Below are 18,386 nucleotides of genomic sequence, written 5' to 3' on the forward strand. Positions count from 1 at the left end.
TATATATATTACCCATTATTTATTTTCTCTACATAAGTGATGAAAATAAAGAGCTATGGCTAAAGAATCAAATACACACTAAACTCTTAAACAGATATTATCAAGTGTTCTAATTGAAAATATGGAAGGAACAACAACTCCAAAAATGGTAAAACCACAATCAATATTCATTAGTATATTTTCAGTATTCTCCTTCAGAACTAACTTTAACTCTTATAAAAACTAAATCGAACACAAATGCAGAGAAGAATAAAAAACTAAGAAAATGTCTAACAAACACAGGGAACCTCACTATTACAGCAATATGATACCAGTATATCCCCAAAATAGAACCAATCAAGATTTACTTAAACTCTTAAAGGTTTACTGAGAGCTTAGCTACCTTTGTACTGATACAACTTTGAAATATCTTTTGCCCTCTGTAGTCCCTTGAAGTTTGTAATGTCCAAAGCTCCTTCCAACACCTCTCTCTATCTTCTTCATGATTGATGAAAAAAGGAAGGAACTAAGGAAGGTAAGAAGATTCTTGATGTCTGAGTAAAATCCTCTTTCTCAGCCCTAAATCAGCAGAGAGCTGAACTATTCTCTACAATAAAGATTACGATCCCAAAGCCACCATACTCCTTAAAAGAAACGAGATGGTGTAGACCCCATTCAAGCATTTATCAGTTTCAGAAGGATTGTAGCAATTCACCCAATCAGAGTTAATATAGAATTTGTAAAATATAGTTCTGATGTAACTTGTGTTATCCTAACCAATTTCATTGGGACTGTTGTTTAATTCAACTATAGTATGGCATAAACCCAAATCATCTATGTAAGTGGCCTGTATATGAACAAAATTACTTCTGAGAATAAGGTACCCAAAATAAACCAAATCTCTTCCATCCATAGGATACTGTCATCACTGAGCTCATTTACCTTTTTTTGCTGAGTATATACTCTACACACCAGAAAGAAGAGTCTACACTAGAGCAGAAACATTCTGAAGGACCTCATTACTGAAGTGTATAACTGTTCAGTCTATGTGTAGATCTTCAAGTGAACCTCTACTGTAGGCCTTATCAGTCAAGGAAGTGTTATCGGGATATACAATTTAGATACTTAAATAGACTTATTTGACTAAATTTTTAACATAACAAGAATATATACATATATACAAGGAAAACGGTATGGATAAACGCCAATAATAAAGATTGCAATAGAGAAAGAAATACCTAGGCATAAGGGCGGTGGGTATCTCCATGTGCCATCTATTTGACAGACAGATGATGTATTGCCAACTAATGTCATTCCAGGAGAACATCTGAAGATGACAGAAGCCCCGAGACCTGTTCCTTTCTCAAGGTTCTCGATCCAGCCATTGTAGATGTTGCCAGGGTGCCCGCAGTCAACAACTGGAAGAGGGTGCAAATGGTGCCTTGTGCAAAGTGTGATAGTGCATGTCTACTTAGCTACGAGGGTGGATGGTAATATCAGTGCTATTTCCAAACTTTATTCATGTACCAAATATTAATACACTCAAGATTTTTGGTATAATTATTAGTTATCCTTAAATACTATTTCAAGAAAATTCTCACAGAGAATGAAAAACTGTTGTTCAAGTATGCTATTAACATAGAGAGTGTATTGCATATTTAATAGTATTAAATATATATAATTATAGTTGTGTTTCTAAAAGATTAACAATATAAAAGAAGTGTGTATTTATACCAATATACTACGTATATTCATATAATACTTACTATAATCCTTAAATACCAGAAATATTATTTAGGAATGACAAATAAATTATAATAATAATAATAATAATAATGACGAGTTGAATAAATGGGCAACTTGTGCTTGTTTACCATCCACTGTATCGAATAATCTGTGATTAAGTGCAATGTGCAATAGTCTAGACCGTAGGCAATCAAAAGTAATATGAAATCTTTACATACCTTGGCACTTTGGGGTGCTTCCTGACCACTTTCTGTCTGCTCCACATCTCCTTGTTGAGTCCCCGACAAGAGTGTAACCATGGCGACATTCATAAGAGACAACAGCATTGTATCCACAGGAAGTATAAATTGCTGTGCCGAACTGTGGATTTTCAGGCATTGGACACTCGACAGCTGTAACGACAACAGTAGGCCGAGGGGCCAAAGACAGTACTCATGTTCCGTTTTAGTGCCAAAGTAGCCGGCGAAGGACCTTGAAATAGGTGCGTCACCGACTTGAAAAATTGGCTGAAACAACTTATAACTAAAAGAATCAAGGAATCTGGGAGCTCTTTTATGTTAAAAGAGCAAATCTATATAGATGCGAGTATCAAATAATTTGTATTTTTCAACACAAAAAAGTAAATACTTAGCTTTAAATATTACCATTACTGTAAACTTATATGAATCGTCTATGATACTTACGGACACAGGCTGGCAGGTCCCTAGGTCCCCAAATCCCTTCTGCTTGGCAAATTCTTTCCAATCTCCCAACGAGCTCATACCCCTCACCACAATGATAGGTGACTTTACAGGAGTACGTGTAACAATCACCAGAGTGCCATCCATTCGAAGGGTCCATGGGAGCCCCACAAGACCTTGCTGGTAGAAAAAATTAATATCACATCACAAGGCCACCTAGGAAAGCCATCTATCAAAATGTGTGTTATTATTGTCGCACATGCAGTTGAAAAATCAATAGAAAATCCCTTTTAATTGTATCTTGTCCCAAAATATATATGAAAATTAGAGGATACTCACGCTCGCAGCTTATGTCTGGGCCAAACCAGGATGCTGTGTTCTCAATAGCTAGACATTTAGCCTTTGGAAAACCATTGGTCACATAGCCAAGATTGCACTGGTACTGAAGAGTTGTATCTAATGGAAACGTAGCCTGCTCAGGGAGACCGTTATGCCTTGCATGTTCCAATTCTGGTGGTGTTTTGCAATAAACTAAAATATGAAGTATATATATATATATATAAAACTTATTTAATACTTGGATCAGATAAAAACTCGAAATAAAAAAAATAAGTTTATTACAAATCCTTACAAAATATCTCCTTCAACTTTACCTAAACTACTCAAAAATAAAAAAAAGGTACTGCAGGTAACAAGTTTACATCCTTAAGTTCCACGGTGTCAAATTATTATTTACTTTTTAATCTAAACTTCTTGTTTTTATATACGAAGGGCACAAGGAAACTTATGCAATATAAGTGATAGGATGACGGGAATAAGGGAACGATTGGCAAATGCGTAAACTTGTCCTATCCTACGCAGTAGTTAGCTGAGTACAGTAATTTCATTTCAGACTTGTGAAATATGTCATCCTGGCCCGAAGTTGAATCCAGAGTGATTTCATCCTTTGTACATGGGTTAGGTGTTACTAAAGGTTCAGAATGCAGCCCGTGCTTAGAGGGGATTTTCCACACCATACAACAGTATATATTAAGGCGGCACTAGGATCTTGAGTTTGAGTGCCCTCCCTAGTCGTCTTGACCAGCTTTATAGGTGTTACACTGTTAGAGCGCTCTCCTACAGCACAGAACTATCACCCCGCAGGTTGAAAGGGAGGCTTTTCATAAGGATCTTCTGAGGGCTTGGTACATTCAGTGTGTCCAAATCGTAGAAAAACCTGGCAGAGTTATTTTTAAGATTGGTTTAGGAGGATGGAGTGTACTTATTGCGTTGGAAACTATTTTGAAACAAAAGTTATATTATTCCTAATATACACTTTCCTAGTGCCCTTTATACAAGATTTCCCATTATAAACATTCATCTCCTAATTTCAACATTTTTAAAAAATTTGAATTCGATTTTCGGAGTGTCACGTGGTATATCTTTTTGAAGGCATGTTATACATTTTTGTATTAATTCTCATAATAAATCAGATTTTGGGACGAGCTCATATTATTTTTTTGTTTTTTCTTACTCTTTTGATTGGATACGTCCTGAAGGCGTAAATCATTAAAAACTAAACACAATCTTTTACGGTTTTCAACGATTTGCCTGCAAATGGTGCGGAAATTCGAATAAAGTTTTTTAATTCAGGTTAATATGATAATCCGTCGTCATAATTGAGGCGTGATCATCATGGGAGCCATTTTAGTCTCCTTGGTTGGACCTGAAACTCAAATTATGATGGGGAATCCTTACGTGAAGCTAATTCTCGAACGATATTGTTTTTTGGTTTGTTTCTTTTTCGTCCATTTATAGATTTGTTTCTTTTTCTTATTGATGTTTCTTTTCTTCTCTATATTTGAAAAATAATAGTTCGTATTATTATAATACGTGCTTATTATTAGTTCTAATAAGGGATGGAACGGGGCCGTATTAAAACGCCTCCAGACCCGATACAACTAATGTTCCCTCATATCTAATAATCAGTAAACAAGTTTTTTCAATTGATTTATAAATTGTCTGATTGGAGAAGTGGAAATCATAAAAATATTGAGAGACGGGGATTGCTAGTTGAAACGTGTAATAGTAAGCAATCAAATAAACTGCAAAAACTTCGCTGATATAATATAACGATAAAAGCCCATGGAACATTCAATTATAGTAAGGGGTTAATCACATGCACAAAGATCCATACTATCCATTGGAAATCATATCCAAACTAAACGAAAAAGTTAACGACGTACAAAGAATAAAAATAAAAACGAACGCTATCGAGAAATTTACTAATTTAAATAAAGTTAGTTTTGCAACGCCATTCCCACCTGAATATTTCAAAATAGGTTACCATAACATAAAAGTCCAAAAGTACATTCCTCGACCATGCTTGAAATGTTTATCTTTAAATCATCATACAATAAAATGCACTAGCTCTATACGATCTCTAAAGTTAACCTAATCGGTTGCAAGGCAATGAGTGGAGGTTGGGGTCGTTCTTGAGCCCTTTTGATTCGTACATTTTAGCAGCATTAAATTAAAACAATATTACTGTTTATGTTGCGATTTCCTAAGTTTTTATTGTTTTTGGAGCTTTAAGTACATCTACTTAAGAACGATTTTTTGAAGTTTTCTGGATTTTCTAATTTATAGATTTTTCAGCTCCATTAAAAGGCACTTTTTGGGAAAATTTAATACTTTTTATTTAATATTAATACATAATATATGCCTATCACATATATGGGGCCCGATCGAACTGAACTATTCTGATTCTGATTACAGTTTGCGCATTTTGGTTCATTAGAGCATTTACCGTCAGTATGTTTTTCTATTCCACATTGGGAACAGATTATTATTAAGCTAGTGCGGTCGAGGAATGTATTTTTGGACTTTTATGTTATAGTAACCTATTTTGAAATATTCAGGTGGGAATGGCGTTGCAAAACTAACTTTATTTAAATTAGTAAATTTCTTGATAGCGTTTTTTTTTATTTTTATTCTTTGTATGTCGTTAATTTTTTCGTTTAGTTTTGATATGATTCCCAATGGATAGTATGGATCTTTTTCCGGATACTGTAAATCATAACATGTGATTAACCCCTTACTATAATTGAATGTTCCATGGGCTTTTACCGTTATATTATATCAGCGAAGTTTTTGCTAGTAGTTTATTTGATTGATAAATATTTTTATGATTTTCACTTCTCCGATTAGACAATTTATAAATTTATTTAAAAAACTTGTTTTACTGATTATTAGATATGAGGGAACATTAGTTGTATCGGGTCTGGAGGGGTTTAATACGGCCCCTTTCCATCCGTTATTAAAACTAATAATAAGCACATATTATAATAATACGAACTATTAGTTTTCAAATATAGAAAAGAAAAGAAACATCAATAAGAAAAAGAAACAAATCTATAAATGGACGAAAAAGAAACAAACCAAAAAACAATATCGTTCGAGAATTAACTTCACGTAAGGATTCCCCATCATAATTTGAGTTTCAGGTCCAACCAAGGAGACTAAAATGGCTGCCATGATGATTACGCCTCAATTATGACGACGGATTGTCATATGAACTTGAATTAAAAAACTTTATTCGAATTTTCGCACCATTTGCAGGCAAATCGTTGAAAACCGTAAAATATTGTGTTTAGTTTTTATAGATTTACGCCTTCAGGACGTATCCAATCAAAAAAGTAAAAAAAAAATAAATAAATAAAACTATCATGAGTTCGTCCCAAAATCTGATTTATTATGAGAATCATTACAAAAAAAATAAATTTTTAACATACCTTCAAAAGATATACCTCGAGACACTCCGAAAATCGAATCAAAAATGGCGAAATTAGTGAAAGTGTATAATTTTTCGGGAGCTTGGTTGTGAAGTTTTGATGCATCTACCTTATAGTCCGGATCTAATAACAAGCGATTATTATCTTTTTCTTGCATTGGAAAACTTTCTTGGTGATAAGAAATTGGCATCAAGAGAACACTGTGAAATCGATTACTAGTTTTTCGGCAATAAGCACGAAGACTTCTATGAGAGAGGCATTATGAAGCTACCTTTAAAATGTCAACACATTACAGAACGAAACGGGGCATATTTGACCCAAATCGGACAATCCGAAACTAGTTAGATAAAGTCTTGAATTTCACGTAAAAATAATGGATTTAGTTTTCTCCAACCTAATCAAATCCGGGTGTGGCAGATAATTATTAAGAGTCAGTTGTATTGTTGAGTTATAAGAGTATGAGTCAGTCTTTTAGATTTGGGAACCCTTCGGGGTCCACCCAGCATCCTTAAGTGGGTACCATTAACCCATTTGCATCACATAATTTTTCAAGAACTCCCTAACAATTATAATATGCGTTTTGGTGATAACAGCCTAAGTGAAATACGCGCATATATGTTATTCCTAAAACAAGATATTACCCTTTTGAATACTGGAGTTCTAATTATATTGAAGAAAACTTTCTAACCTTTTTTTTTATGTCCTCTTCTACTCTAATACTTTAATAATCAGTTCCTTTCTAGACTTCAGAATGTGAGGATCGCAGTGTCATCTCAGAGGAACAATATTGGTATTGTTTGCCATATTTTGGCGCAAAACTGTCTCCAATGGCTAAGCCTTTTTTCTATTACAATAATTTTATTATTTCTATTTCCTTTATATACTTCTCTAATACTATGTTTAATTTCAATTTATTTTATAACATAAGCGACCCCCACGATCTCTAGCCCAGTGACCAAAATTCGTGGAAAGATTAAATATCTCCCAAGACAAAATTATTCTCCATAGAGCGGAGAATATAAATAGAATTTAATAACAAAAAGAACCGATCAAGAGGACTTAAAAAAATATCTCCATTTTTTTATCCATAAGGTTAAAAATTATTATTATAACCAATTTCGAGGGAAATGCTGAACACTTAAAAAATTAGGAGATGGTTGACTGTTAATACTAACACTAAATGCATACCATATTCTAAATCAGTCAATAAATTACAAAGTTAAAGAAAAAAATAATAATTTTGTTTCGGTATGTACATATTCTTTTAAATTTTTTATTGCACAGGAAATAATTTGCCCACTACGTGTTTGTTGTATTTTTAGCTCAAATTCATATCAAAAAGTTTGTTTTAAAGATGTAGTGAAGGATTAGAAATAAGCCTCTGGACGCTTAGTGAAAGAGATAATCTGGTTACACTCTTATAATAGCGAATAAGACTTGGATATATGGTCTCAATGATAAATGCAAAGAAGCCATTATGAACCGTTGAAAGGCCTACAAAAAATTTCAAAGGTCCATGACAACCTATAACCTATTAGGATACAAAGAAAGAGAACATTTTGTAGAAAAACATTCAATTTGAGCAAAACAGAAAATGGATAACATTCATAAGTAGCATAAATTTTTCTATTAGTCCGACCATTGTTGGGAATAAAATCCGTCAACCGACGACTATCCGATGGCCCATTGATAGTTTCAAGTACCTTTGCTGGTAACCTTCACGAATTATATAACTCTTACCGACAACATCGTACTACAATGTATAATTTGTAATGTGAGTGACGGATTTACACAATCCGATTAATCCGTACTTTTTTTTATTTTGTATAAAATCGGGGTCAGGGGACTCACTTTTCGATGCTCTCTCGTAGTAGGGCTTACCATAATAGCCCAAAGACACCGCGACTGCAATGCCGCCCAAAATTATCAATGCACCATGCAAGCTTGGACCTGGAGAGTCCAATTTATTCTAAAGAAATAGAATAACCTTGGTCTGAAGATAAAATGTCTCATAATTTAGCTCGCCACGTTCCATACTAATTTAAATAAGATTTCAGTATACCTTCAGGGTGCCTGGAGTAATGCACGAACAGGTCCTGGTGTAAACAGTTGGAACTAAACAATATATTGAATAATGTGTCGAGAGATGAACGGGTTCATCTCCCGGTCCGAACAGCATTCGCTATGATAATATAAAAAATCTTTCAAGCAGCACAAAACTACTTGACTATTCACTACTTGACAATCACCTTTGGCACACTGGAAAATTACCGAATATCTGGCGGAATTCAACTGTCATCCCAATTCTAAAAACCGGAAAAGACAAGCGCATCCCATGAAGCCTACCATCTAATCTTTCTTAGAGGTAGTATTTGTTAAATAATAGAGAGAATGGTCAATGGAGGATTAATGTGGTGGATCATAGAAAAATATAACCTTATACAATCATTCCAATTATTCCATGGATTTAGAAAAGGCCGATCCACAATTAATCACTTAATAACATTGGAGACAGAAGCGCAGTATAGATTTATTAACGAGCAACAAATGATAGTTGTCTTTTTTAATATGCCGAAAGCATTTGACTTTATAAATCATTCCATTACAATACACGAACTGCCCCCTATAGGAATCACTGGACAAATGTTCTCATTTATCAGACAATTTTTACTAATAGACAGTTTAGGGTACGAGTCGGATGTGAATATTCTACAGAATACAGGTAGATTTATGGGGTACCTCATCCCCACTCTTTTTTCTCTAGCTGTGAATGAATTAATTTGCCTAGGGGAACTTCTTCGATGATCTGGCAACGTTCTATCGATCAGGCAGTATTCAAGATATTCAACTTAAAGTACAAGACACATAAACAGGTTAAAAAAACTGGTCATATACTATTACTATTCAATTTTTTGTCTATAGAAAATGGACTACATGCCACTTCAGTAAGATAAGAAATACACCTCAGTCACCAGGTCTGTTTTAAGGAAACTCTCTAATTCTATACACGGATTACCATAGATTTTAGACCTAATGTTCGATAGAAGACTTACTTGGTAGTACCATATCTCTATATTAAAAACGAATTACACAAAAAAAACTAAACCTTATTCGCTTCCTAAGCCGTACCTCCTGGAGTGCCGATAGAACTAGCCTTCTTAAACTTTATCAGGCTTTAATACGCTCGAAAATGCACTAAGGCGCTCGTAGACAATTATAGACTTGTCCACATACTCTAAAAATAATACCAAACCAGCTGAATATAAAGTCAAATTTTCTCGTTTTCTAAAAACATTCCAGAATCCTTTATAGTCTATACAGACGTTTCAAAATCAGACCAATCGTTTAACGCCACTAAACAAAAACAAACAAACTTATACAGTAAAATGATAATAATTTTTAACAATTATGAAAATTTCTATTCATTTTCAAGTAGTTAATTAAATTAACAGAAACAATACTTATCATGCAAAAACTATTTAAGGTCGATAAGTAAAAGCTTACTCAAATTTAAATGACAATTAGAGGCAATATATGAAATAAGAGTTTGGTCTAATCTTACCATTGTGTCTGCACTGAGGTTGTGCACCAGACCAGTTGCCATCTCCTTGGCAAATTCTCTCCTTCAGTCCTACGAGAGTGTAACCGGGATCACAGATGTATGATGCCCTATCTCCGAACAGTCTACCCCCAATAGTCACTGATCCCAATGCAGGTGAGCCCAACTCCTCACATTCTCTCTCTGTTTATCAAAATAATCATACTGTAAATAGTTAATTATTCTTAATCAATGATGTATACCATGACTTTGCATAACAAGACATCCTGCTATAAACTCTAAATTTGCTTATTTATTTTTATTATCTTTTTCTTCAAATTATTATTATTATTATTTTTATATCCCTATTAATTCTATAAATATAATTTGGGTTTATTTGTTATTCTATCTTTCATTCTTTAATTAGATAACCTTTATTATTTTTATAACTTATCTTCATTATTTATAGTAATTCCATAATTACAACATTGCAAATAGTTAGGAGTGCACATTGCACTTCTCTATGCTACGTTAATGGCATTTTATGAATAATAGAGAAAGAAAAAGAAAAAGATCTCGTATTAAACAATTTAAATAATTATATAAGAAAACTAAAATTCACAAAACTAATATAAAATAATAATTGAATACGTTTTAGAGATATAAAGATGAGCAAAGATAATCCAGAATGGACAACAAATTTAAAAAAAAAATTGAATTGCTGCTTAAATTAAAAAATAAATTTACAAATAAAATAATGTTAAACAATATCTAAGCAATAGAAATAATAGACACACCTAAAAAAAAATAAATATTTTTAGATGATTTATATACAATAAAAACAATAAATAAAACTTGGAAATCAGTTGTAAATAAAAATAATAATTTGAATGGAAGTATACAGGGGGTTTTAGGGTTAAGTGGAAAAACTGAAAAGACAAATTAAGGACCTCAAAATAAGAAAAAAATTTCCTCTGAGGGTATGTTCGCAAACGCTTTGTTTAGTAGATATTCACATCTAAAAATTTCATTGTTATGAATTATTTAGGTTATATGAAAGAAATAAAACTTATCTATTTGGTCCAACTACTTTATATTCATATTAATATAAATTCATATTAAGTGTTGTTCAAAATGATTTCCTTGAGCATTAAGACAGACTCGGCATCTTTCTTCTACAGGAGCAGTGGCAGAACGGCATTGGATATGTGTTATTGTTTCACAAGATTCAATTTTCCTTCATCGTAAGGAATTAAGATCATTAACCGGCCTTACATAAATTTTTTGTTTAATGTCACCCCAAACAAAAAAATCCAGTGGTGTGAGGTCTGGAGAGCGTGCCAAGCCACTGGTCCAATCCATTAAATGGGATAATTAACATTTAGCCATTATCGTGGACCTCTTCCGTAATGTGCAGGACGACCATCTAATTGAAGCCACATGTCCCTTATCAATTTTAGTGGAATATGTTTAATCAAATCATAATTTGAGAATAATGATTGCATTATTAAGAAATTCCAGAAATATGCCCGCATTGATTCGAGCCGGCATGAAATGCGGACCTATTAAAATATTCTCTATTATCTCCAACCACACATTGCACTAAAACTGGTGCTGAAAATGATGTTCACGAATTGCAAGGGAATTTCCCTGCGACCAGAGGTGATTATTTTTTCTGATTGAAGATACCACTTCTTGTGAAGGTAGCTTCAACTGTCATTTCGGATTATGCTCAACTTGATTTAAGTTCCAATCTGAAAAATGTCTTCTTTCCCGAGAATCTTGCGGTAATAAATTTTGTACCCGTTGATAATGATATGGGTTAAGTCCATCTGCAATGAGATTTCTCCTTACTGTAGTTGGCGTAATATTTAATTCTGCTCCAGCTCTTCGTACACTGCCAGATGGATTATCATCATAATGTAATATGGTCGCTCCTTTCTTCTTTTCGTAAAGGGTCAAAAATACCATCAGCACGTGGTATTATAGCAAATGTACCAGTCACTATAAGACGTTGAAACGTGGAGCTAAAGATAGACTGGTAATATTTTATTCGGAAATCGCTTGGCATATTCACGACGGGCAGCATTAGCATCACCATGGGAAAAACCGTACACAAACACCATATCGGCATATTCACCATTAGTATAAATTGAAGGCATAATGATGAGTACTCTGCGAAAGCCTCTTACAAACTGATAAATGTTATTGACAGTTCCTAATAATAATTCCAAATAGTATTATTGCCAATAATTTTTATATAGTTAGGAATAAAAGGCCATATTATTATTCTATCTAATCTATCTCCTGAACAAAGCTTTTGCGGAATCCAAAACATACCTTCACTTTGAACAACATTCAATACGAATCTTAATGTTTACATTTAATTAATACAGTAGTTAGAACAAATAAATAGGTTTTATTTATTTCATATAATGTAAATAATTCATAACAATGAAAATCTTTACATGTGAATATCTCCCAAACAAAGTGGTTTTGAGGTCCTTAGTTTATATTTTCAGTTTGGCCACTTATCCCTGAAACACCCTGTATAACAGAAATGTCATAATACTAAAACAATTATAATTTTAAATATACAAAATATAAGTACCCACATAAATAAATGACTAAGCAGATAATTCAAAAACTATGAAATACCTGAGTATAAATCGAGTCGCAAGCCAACGAATAACATTGCCAACTTATATAGTAACTTGAAAGACAAAATAGATCTGGATAAAAAAGTGGGTGTAGTATGGCGAGTTAGCTGTTTGTGAGTGTATAGTACGTGAAAGATACATTAGTACACCAACAATCGCAAAAACAAAATTAATACTTAATAAAACAGAAAAATAAAATTAGTACAACACCATTTGTTTCATTGGAGTTTTTTAAACCAACAATATATTCATAAATAATTTTGAGAATCTACGTTAGAATAGATGAAGGATATTTATTCCCTATTAATTTGGTTTGACATTAAACTTAATACTGGGTCTCCACGTATGCCACAAATCCAAGACTTGTACAAATGCTTGGTAAACAAAGGAAGCGCCACACACTTGATATTTTCCAAATTTTCTTTTTGAATTTTTCGGCTATTACAATCAATTTACTCAGTTATCATTAGTAAAATGAACAAAATAAAGATCAGCGAAATGAAAGGAAAACGTAAATATGAGCAATGTAAGTTGTAAAAAATTCATATGAATTTTCATTGAACAAAAATTCATATCAATAGTACTATATAACTTATGAATACCACCTTCTTTCTAGAAATTTTATCATTAACTTTTTAATTTAATTATCTGGACATATAATGTCTTCATAAACATATATATTTCCTACATTGAACCAAAACTAAACTGCTAAAGTTAATTAACAAGATTTGAAAGAATGTATTTACACCAAATCAATAGAATTTTAAAATATACATTCTTAAACAAGAGTCAATTATTGAATCCAAAGGTTGGGGTACTTTTTTCATTAATTAAAACACGGTTAGCACAAATATTCATCTATTAGCAGTTCTAAAACAATGCAAATTAAAAACAAATGTGTGGATGAAGCACTGAAGTTCCCTTTGATTTGCGGCCAAAAACCAACACCCGACGATTCAGGCCTACTTTTACCAACAAATCCAAATAACCCATCCACACGTTCCTACATGTGCGAATTTGCCATTGTTTGGCAAACGTGTAGATGCACCTTAAGAATAAGTTTATGCCAAATAAATCATTCTTGTATGTTTACTCAAATAATTTGGATATAAACAGTGTGATGAGAGATAACTGTTTAATCATACTGGGATAGAATAAAACATAAAATAAATTACCATCTGCATACCTGGTTTAATACAAGACATTCCACAGACACCGTCGCATAGGCACTTTTTCTTCTTTGACTTGCAGTCTTCATCATTGGAACATTTCCTCAAGCACTTTTGCCCCTAAGAAAATAAATTATAAATATATACACATATACTTCAACTTCATGTATATACATAAAGTGGCATAGCACTCCTTCCAGTGGCCTACAAGATAATGATCAACAACCTCCTAAATCGGATTTCTCGGTATAACAAGAATATAATAGGTGACCACCGAGTGGGGTTCAGAAGTGGAAAGAGCACGCTAGACCAGATCTTCGTCCTGAAACAGAGACTCGAAAAACAATGGGAAGTAGATCAGGATGTGCACGCTATATTTGTCGATTTCAAAGCAGACTTTGTTTCAGTTGACAGAAACTGTATTTGGAAGATCATAATTGTGATGGGAATCCCTTGGGAGTTGGTAGTACTGGTAAAAGCATGTATGAATGATCCTGCAGATGTATGCAGAGTCCTGTTACAAGGGGAAGTATTCGAAGTCAGAACAGGTCTGAGACGAGGAGATGGCCTCTCACCAATGCTGTTCAACCTAGCCCAACAAAAAGTGATTAGAAGAACATCAAGCGAAAATGGGGTGCACATCGGAATGAAACATGAAGTTCTGGCGTACGCGGTCGACATTGCAGTCCTAGGCCAGTATCCCAGATGACATGGAAAGACTCTAACAAGAAAAGCAGAGGAAATTGGCTTGCAAGTATATAAAGATAAAACGAAATATATGATTATAAACTGGAAATCCACCCTAACGAAATGGTCTCCGAATACGGCAAATCGATTCCGAAAGTAGACAGTTTCAAATACCTCCACAATAGCATCAACAAATTGATCAACGGACTGAGATTGACCAGAGTATAAAAAAACTCGGTCAGAGCCATCTTCTCTCTGTTAAGAATACTGAAATCTCGAAAAATATCTAAAAATCTGAAACTAAGGGTATATAATGCCACGATAAAGCCAGTTCTGATGTATGACTGCGAGACCTGAATGCTAACAGATAGTCTAGAAAGCAGAATTGAGAGATTTGAACGGAAAGTACTCCGAACCATCACAGGAGCGATCTGGGATCAGATCCTCAACACATGGAGGAGAACTAACAGTGAACTAATAGCAGAGACTGCTCAGTCAATATCTCATGATATGAAAGCAGGGAGGTTAAGATGGTTAGGACGTGTGACTCGAAGCAATCCATCAGGACGCCTCTTCACAACAATGAATACCGATATAGTAGGCAAGAGACCACTTGGGAGGCCAAAAACCAGATGAATAGACAGGTTCAACAAAGATGCGAAAGAGTAGCAAACTGGGTTTTCCAGTTTTATTAGGCTAATGTTTTATTAGCCCAAGATAGGCAGGCGTGGAGAAGGCTGGTCTGGGCGGACAAATATATACAAGATCTGTAGAGCCAACCGGAAAAAATATATATACATATGAAATTGAAATATCTTATTATTCTGATTTGAATATAATTATAAAATTAGATAACATTGAACTACAACACTTTAAACCATATGTGGTATGATGGTATTGATACTGTAGCAAATGCCATATATCTATTGTGCTTGATCACTATGGATTTTTGTAAGGACTTTCAAGTAGCTAAATGGCTCTGATATTAGCGCTCTTGTTGGTAACTAACCCTTTAATACTGAAGTCTGGAAAACCTCTAGTTCGTCTTTCCCAATCCCAGAAACCAAAGTTAGTATCAAGGTATATTTTGTGGAAACTTCGCAGAATAAATATGAACTGACCAATGAACAAATTTAAACGAAACTGCTCTGTATCAGAAAGACAGAATATAAGGCCCAGAGAATTAAGCACGTAATAAGCAGCAGAAGGTTTGACTATTTTAAGTACAAGCGGTTGAGTGATTACAACTTATTGGGGGGGGGGGAGGTAAATCTAAAATTTCCCAACAATTTTGACCGGCTTTCCCAACTTTCCGGTGGCCTTGGGAATTTTCTCATAACTTTGTTCTTTCCCTAAACATTTTTTGAAAACTGACATATCTAATTGACGTTTATAAAGAATTTTGAGTATAAATAACCTCTGAATCATTTTTGTCCACAATTTTCAGTCTGAAGTAGGTTCTCAAATTCATAACATTTTGGATTTTCAAATTATCAGGAGGATCCCTGAACTCGTGAGGAATCATCTTAGGCAACTAGTTCGATAAATGATTTAATGAAATATGTCATAATTTTTTTTTTCTGGAAGCTTATCACAGATTTGACAACTATCAAAATGTCGACATATGCCAAAAATTGAGTTATTAACAGTACAGGAAAAGTTGAGATCCGTTGGTCCTTGTTTCCCTAATAAACATATTAGTCCCGTCTGTCGGTTTTTATAAAGGCTTGGGCAATATGACACAATTTTGAAAAACGTTCCAAAAGTTAAGTTGTCAGTAGCATGCAAAACACTGGGTGGAACTTCTCAAAACTAAATGTTTTTTAGACAAATTAAAGTTCTACATATGTTTAAAACGCATTCAGTTTATTTCAAACTTCACTCTGTCAAATTGTCTACTTAGGAAAGAACCCTTGGACAGGTGTCTAATATGTTTTGTCGCCACATAAAGTTCTTGTGAGTATTTCCGGATATTATACATTTTTATTTTACTGTTACAATTATCTGACCATGCCCTATTTTCTTACAAATTGGTTCATGACTTTTAGGAAATTCTTCGTAGATTCCGAAAATAGTGATAAAGTTTATGATGGAATCAGTTATAGTAAAAAAATTTGGAGGTTATTAGGAAAAAAACCCTGGTTTTCTTGAAACAAAAATCATATTTTGACTACAAATTGAGGTAGGAAGGTGGTGAGGCTGAACTAGATTTTTGGTAAACTAACAACCTTTGTAGCTGCTACAGCCTCCTTCAATACTGAGTTCAATGGACATGTAATTTAATTATTTTCATTGTACTTAATTGTATTTCTATGCATATTTAGCATTTAATCTTAATAACCCCTACTTTGTTCTTTTTATACAGATTACAATCACATCAGAACACGTCTAATGCATATCAGCAGATCCAAACTAGTAAGAAGATAGCTTTTCTTTATATTAAAACTGTTGAAAAAAAAAATTAGAAGTAAATTGTGATCCAATGTATTTTTAGTGATAAAAATGTTTAGTATATAATACCTGAAGAGTTCAAAGATTCAAGTGTCCACTTTATTCCATTCGACTACATTGGGACTTTCTCATATTTTTATTATAGAATTGGACCAATTAATTTTTTTATTGTTTCCTGTACAGAAAAAGCACGACATATTTACCAACAAAGGTTCAAATCTCCATGTTCAAAATTAGATTATCAACAGGCTGCCAAATTCAAACCTTCACAAAGCAGCACATGCCCCAATCTATCTAAAGATATTATAAATTTCAAAACATCTTGATTAGAATCCTTCTCATAAAAGATATCTATTTCAAAAATTGTATCATGTTAACACATTGAAAATCATAATTTTCATTAAATTATGGTTATTATTTGAATTATGAATTATAATAATTTGCATTTTCAAATTGCAAAACTTTTGATAGAACCATTTGAATTGTAAAACGCTGATCCAATAGAAGTGATTACTTACCAGGAATTCAGCATGCTCTTCATCCCTGGGGCATTCAGCAGAAGGAGAATTTCTCGGGTTTTTGTACACTTTGGCGTCATCTTCTGAACTATAGTCTTCATCCTGTCCGGCCGACCACTCTATCATGCAGTCAATCATTTTATATTCTATATAACATTATTCCTTATCTATAACTTATGGAAAAGTTTTACATGCATGAATTTATTATAGAAATGCAGAATATATTACTGATATGCTAGAAAATTATCGCTTGAAGGTAATATACATAATCAAGTAAATTAATAACGTTACGATAGTAAATTCACGATAGCTTAACTTTTGTTATAAACATGCTACTTCTTACAAAGTGGTAATTCCTTAACTAATAACACGGTTTTATTTTAAACAAGTTAGTGGGATATTTTGCACAGTTTTTTAGATATTAGTGCATAATTGCTCGGTTTTCCTATAAACCTAGAATCCTATAAAATGAGTAAAAAATAAAAGTGTCAAATCAGCAGAGCCAACAAAGCAAACAGGAGTACCTGTCACCTACGCATAGTACCCTTGGGGACTCTGATGGGGCTCACGAGCGACAGAGGCATCCACTGAGAAGCGGATTAGATCCTCCCCATGGACCTTTAAAGAACTGGAATTCCAGCTACTTGCAACTTGGGAAAGAAGGTAAGGGCTGCCTCAAAATCCAAATTCTTAACTTACGAAGGACAAAGAAGTTTGTTCAGGAGGATTGATGAAGCACGAGGTGCTATGTACTCTGATCTTCAGATTAAAAAATATAAGGACACCTATTACAGTGTTAAAATTAAAGGTATTACCCCACAAAAACCATGCAATGGGCTAAATTGTTTAATCCAGAAACAAGTGGGCCTTGGGTACTACAGGTCCTTCATTGCCGTGGTGTATACATGCCTGAATGGAAAAAAAACAACACTATTTTTAAAATTTATATATGTATATATAGTTGACTGTAAAAATTGATATATAAGAAGATGGTCAGGGTTACGGTCAAAAGAGAAACAAAAATAGTTTACAACTAATAATAATAAAAATACAAAGATAAGATACAATGATAAGAATAAAAATACAAAGATAAGATACAATGATAAGAATAAAAATACAAAGATAAGATACAATGATAAGAATAAAAATAAGTAACAATGGCAAGAGTAAAAATAAATTTTATAA

The 18,386-nt window shown here is 33.4% G+C and overlaps 1 protein-coding gene across 1 annotated transcript in view; it reads right to left on the reverse strand.

The window, feature by feature from the left end:
• Hasp (Hig-anchoring scaffold protein) overlaps window positions 1-18,386 on the reverse strand; it is a 59,858-nt gene that overhangs the window by 30,952 nt on the left and 10,520 nt on the right. Inside the window, exons 2-8 of the mRNA XM_014434397.3 lie at window positions 17,202-17,320; window positions 13,563-13,665; window positions 9,741-9,920; window positions 2,745-2,936; window positions 2,409-2,585; window positions 1,944-2,126; window positions 1,218-1,397 (exon numbers count right to left, since the gene is read on the reverse strand). Of these exons, the coding sequence (XP_014289883.1) occupies window positions 1,218-1,397; window positions 1,944-2,126; window positions 2,409-2,585; window positions 2,745-2,936; window positions 9,741-9,920; window positions 13,563-13,665; window positions 17,202-17,320 (1,134 nt within the window). The remainder of the gene's footprint in view (window positions 1-1,217; window positions 1,398-1,943; window positions 2,127-2,408; window positions 2,586-2,744; window positions 2,937-9,740; window positions 9,921-13,562; window positions 13,666-17,201; window positions 17,321-18,386) is intronic.

Source organism: Halyomorpha halys, unplaced genomic scaffold (genome assembly GCF_000696795.3).
Source record: "Halyomorpha halys isolate HHAL.00 unplaced genomic scaffold, Hhal_1.1 Scaffold1362.1, whole genome shotgun sequence".
NCBI classification, from domain to species: Eukaryota; Metazoa; Arthropoda; class Insecta; order Hemiptera; family Pentatomidae; genus Halyomorpha; species Halyomorpha halys.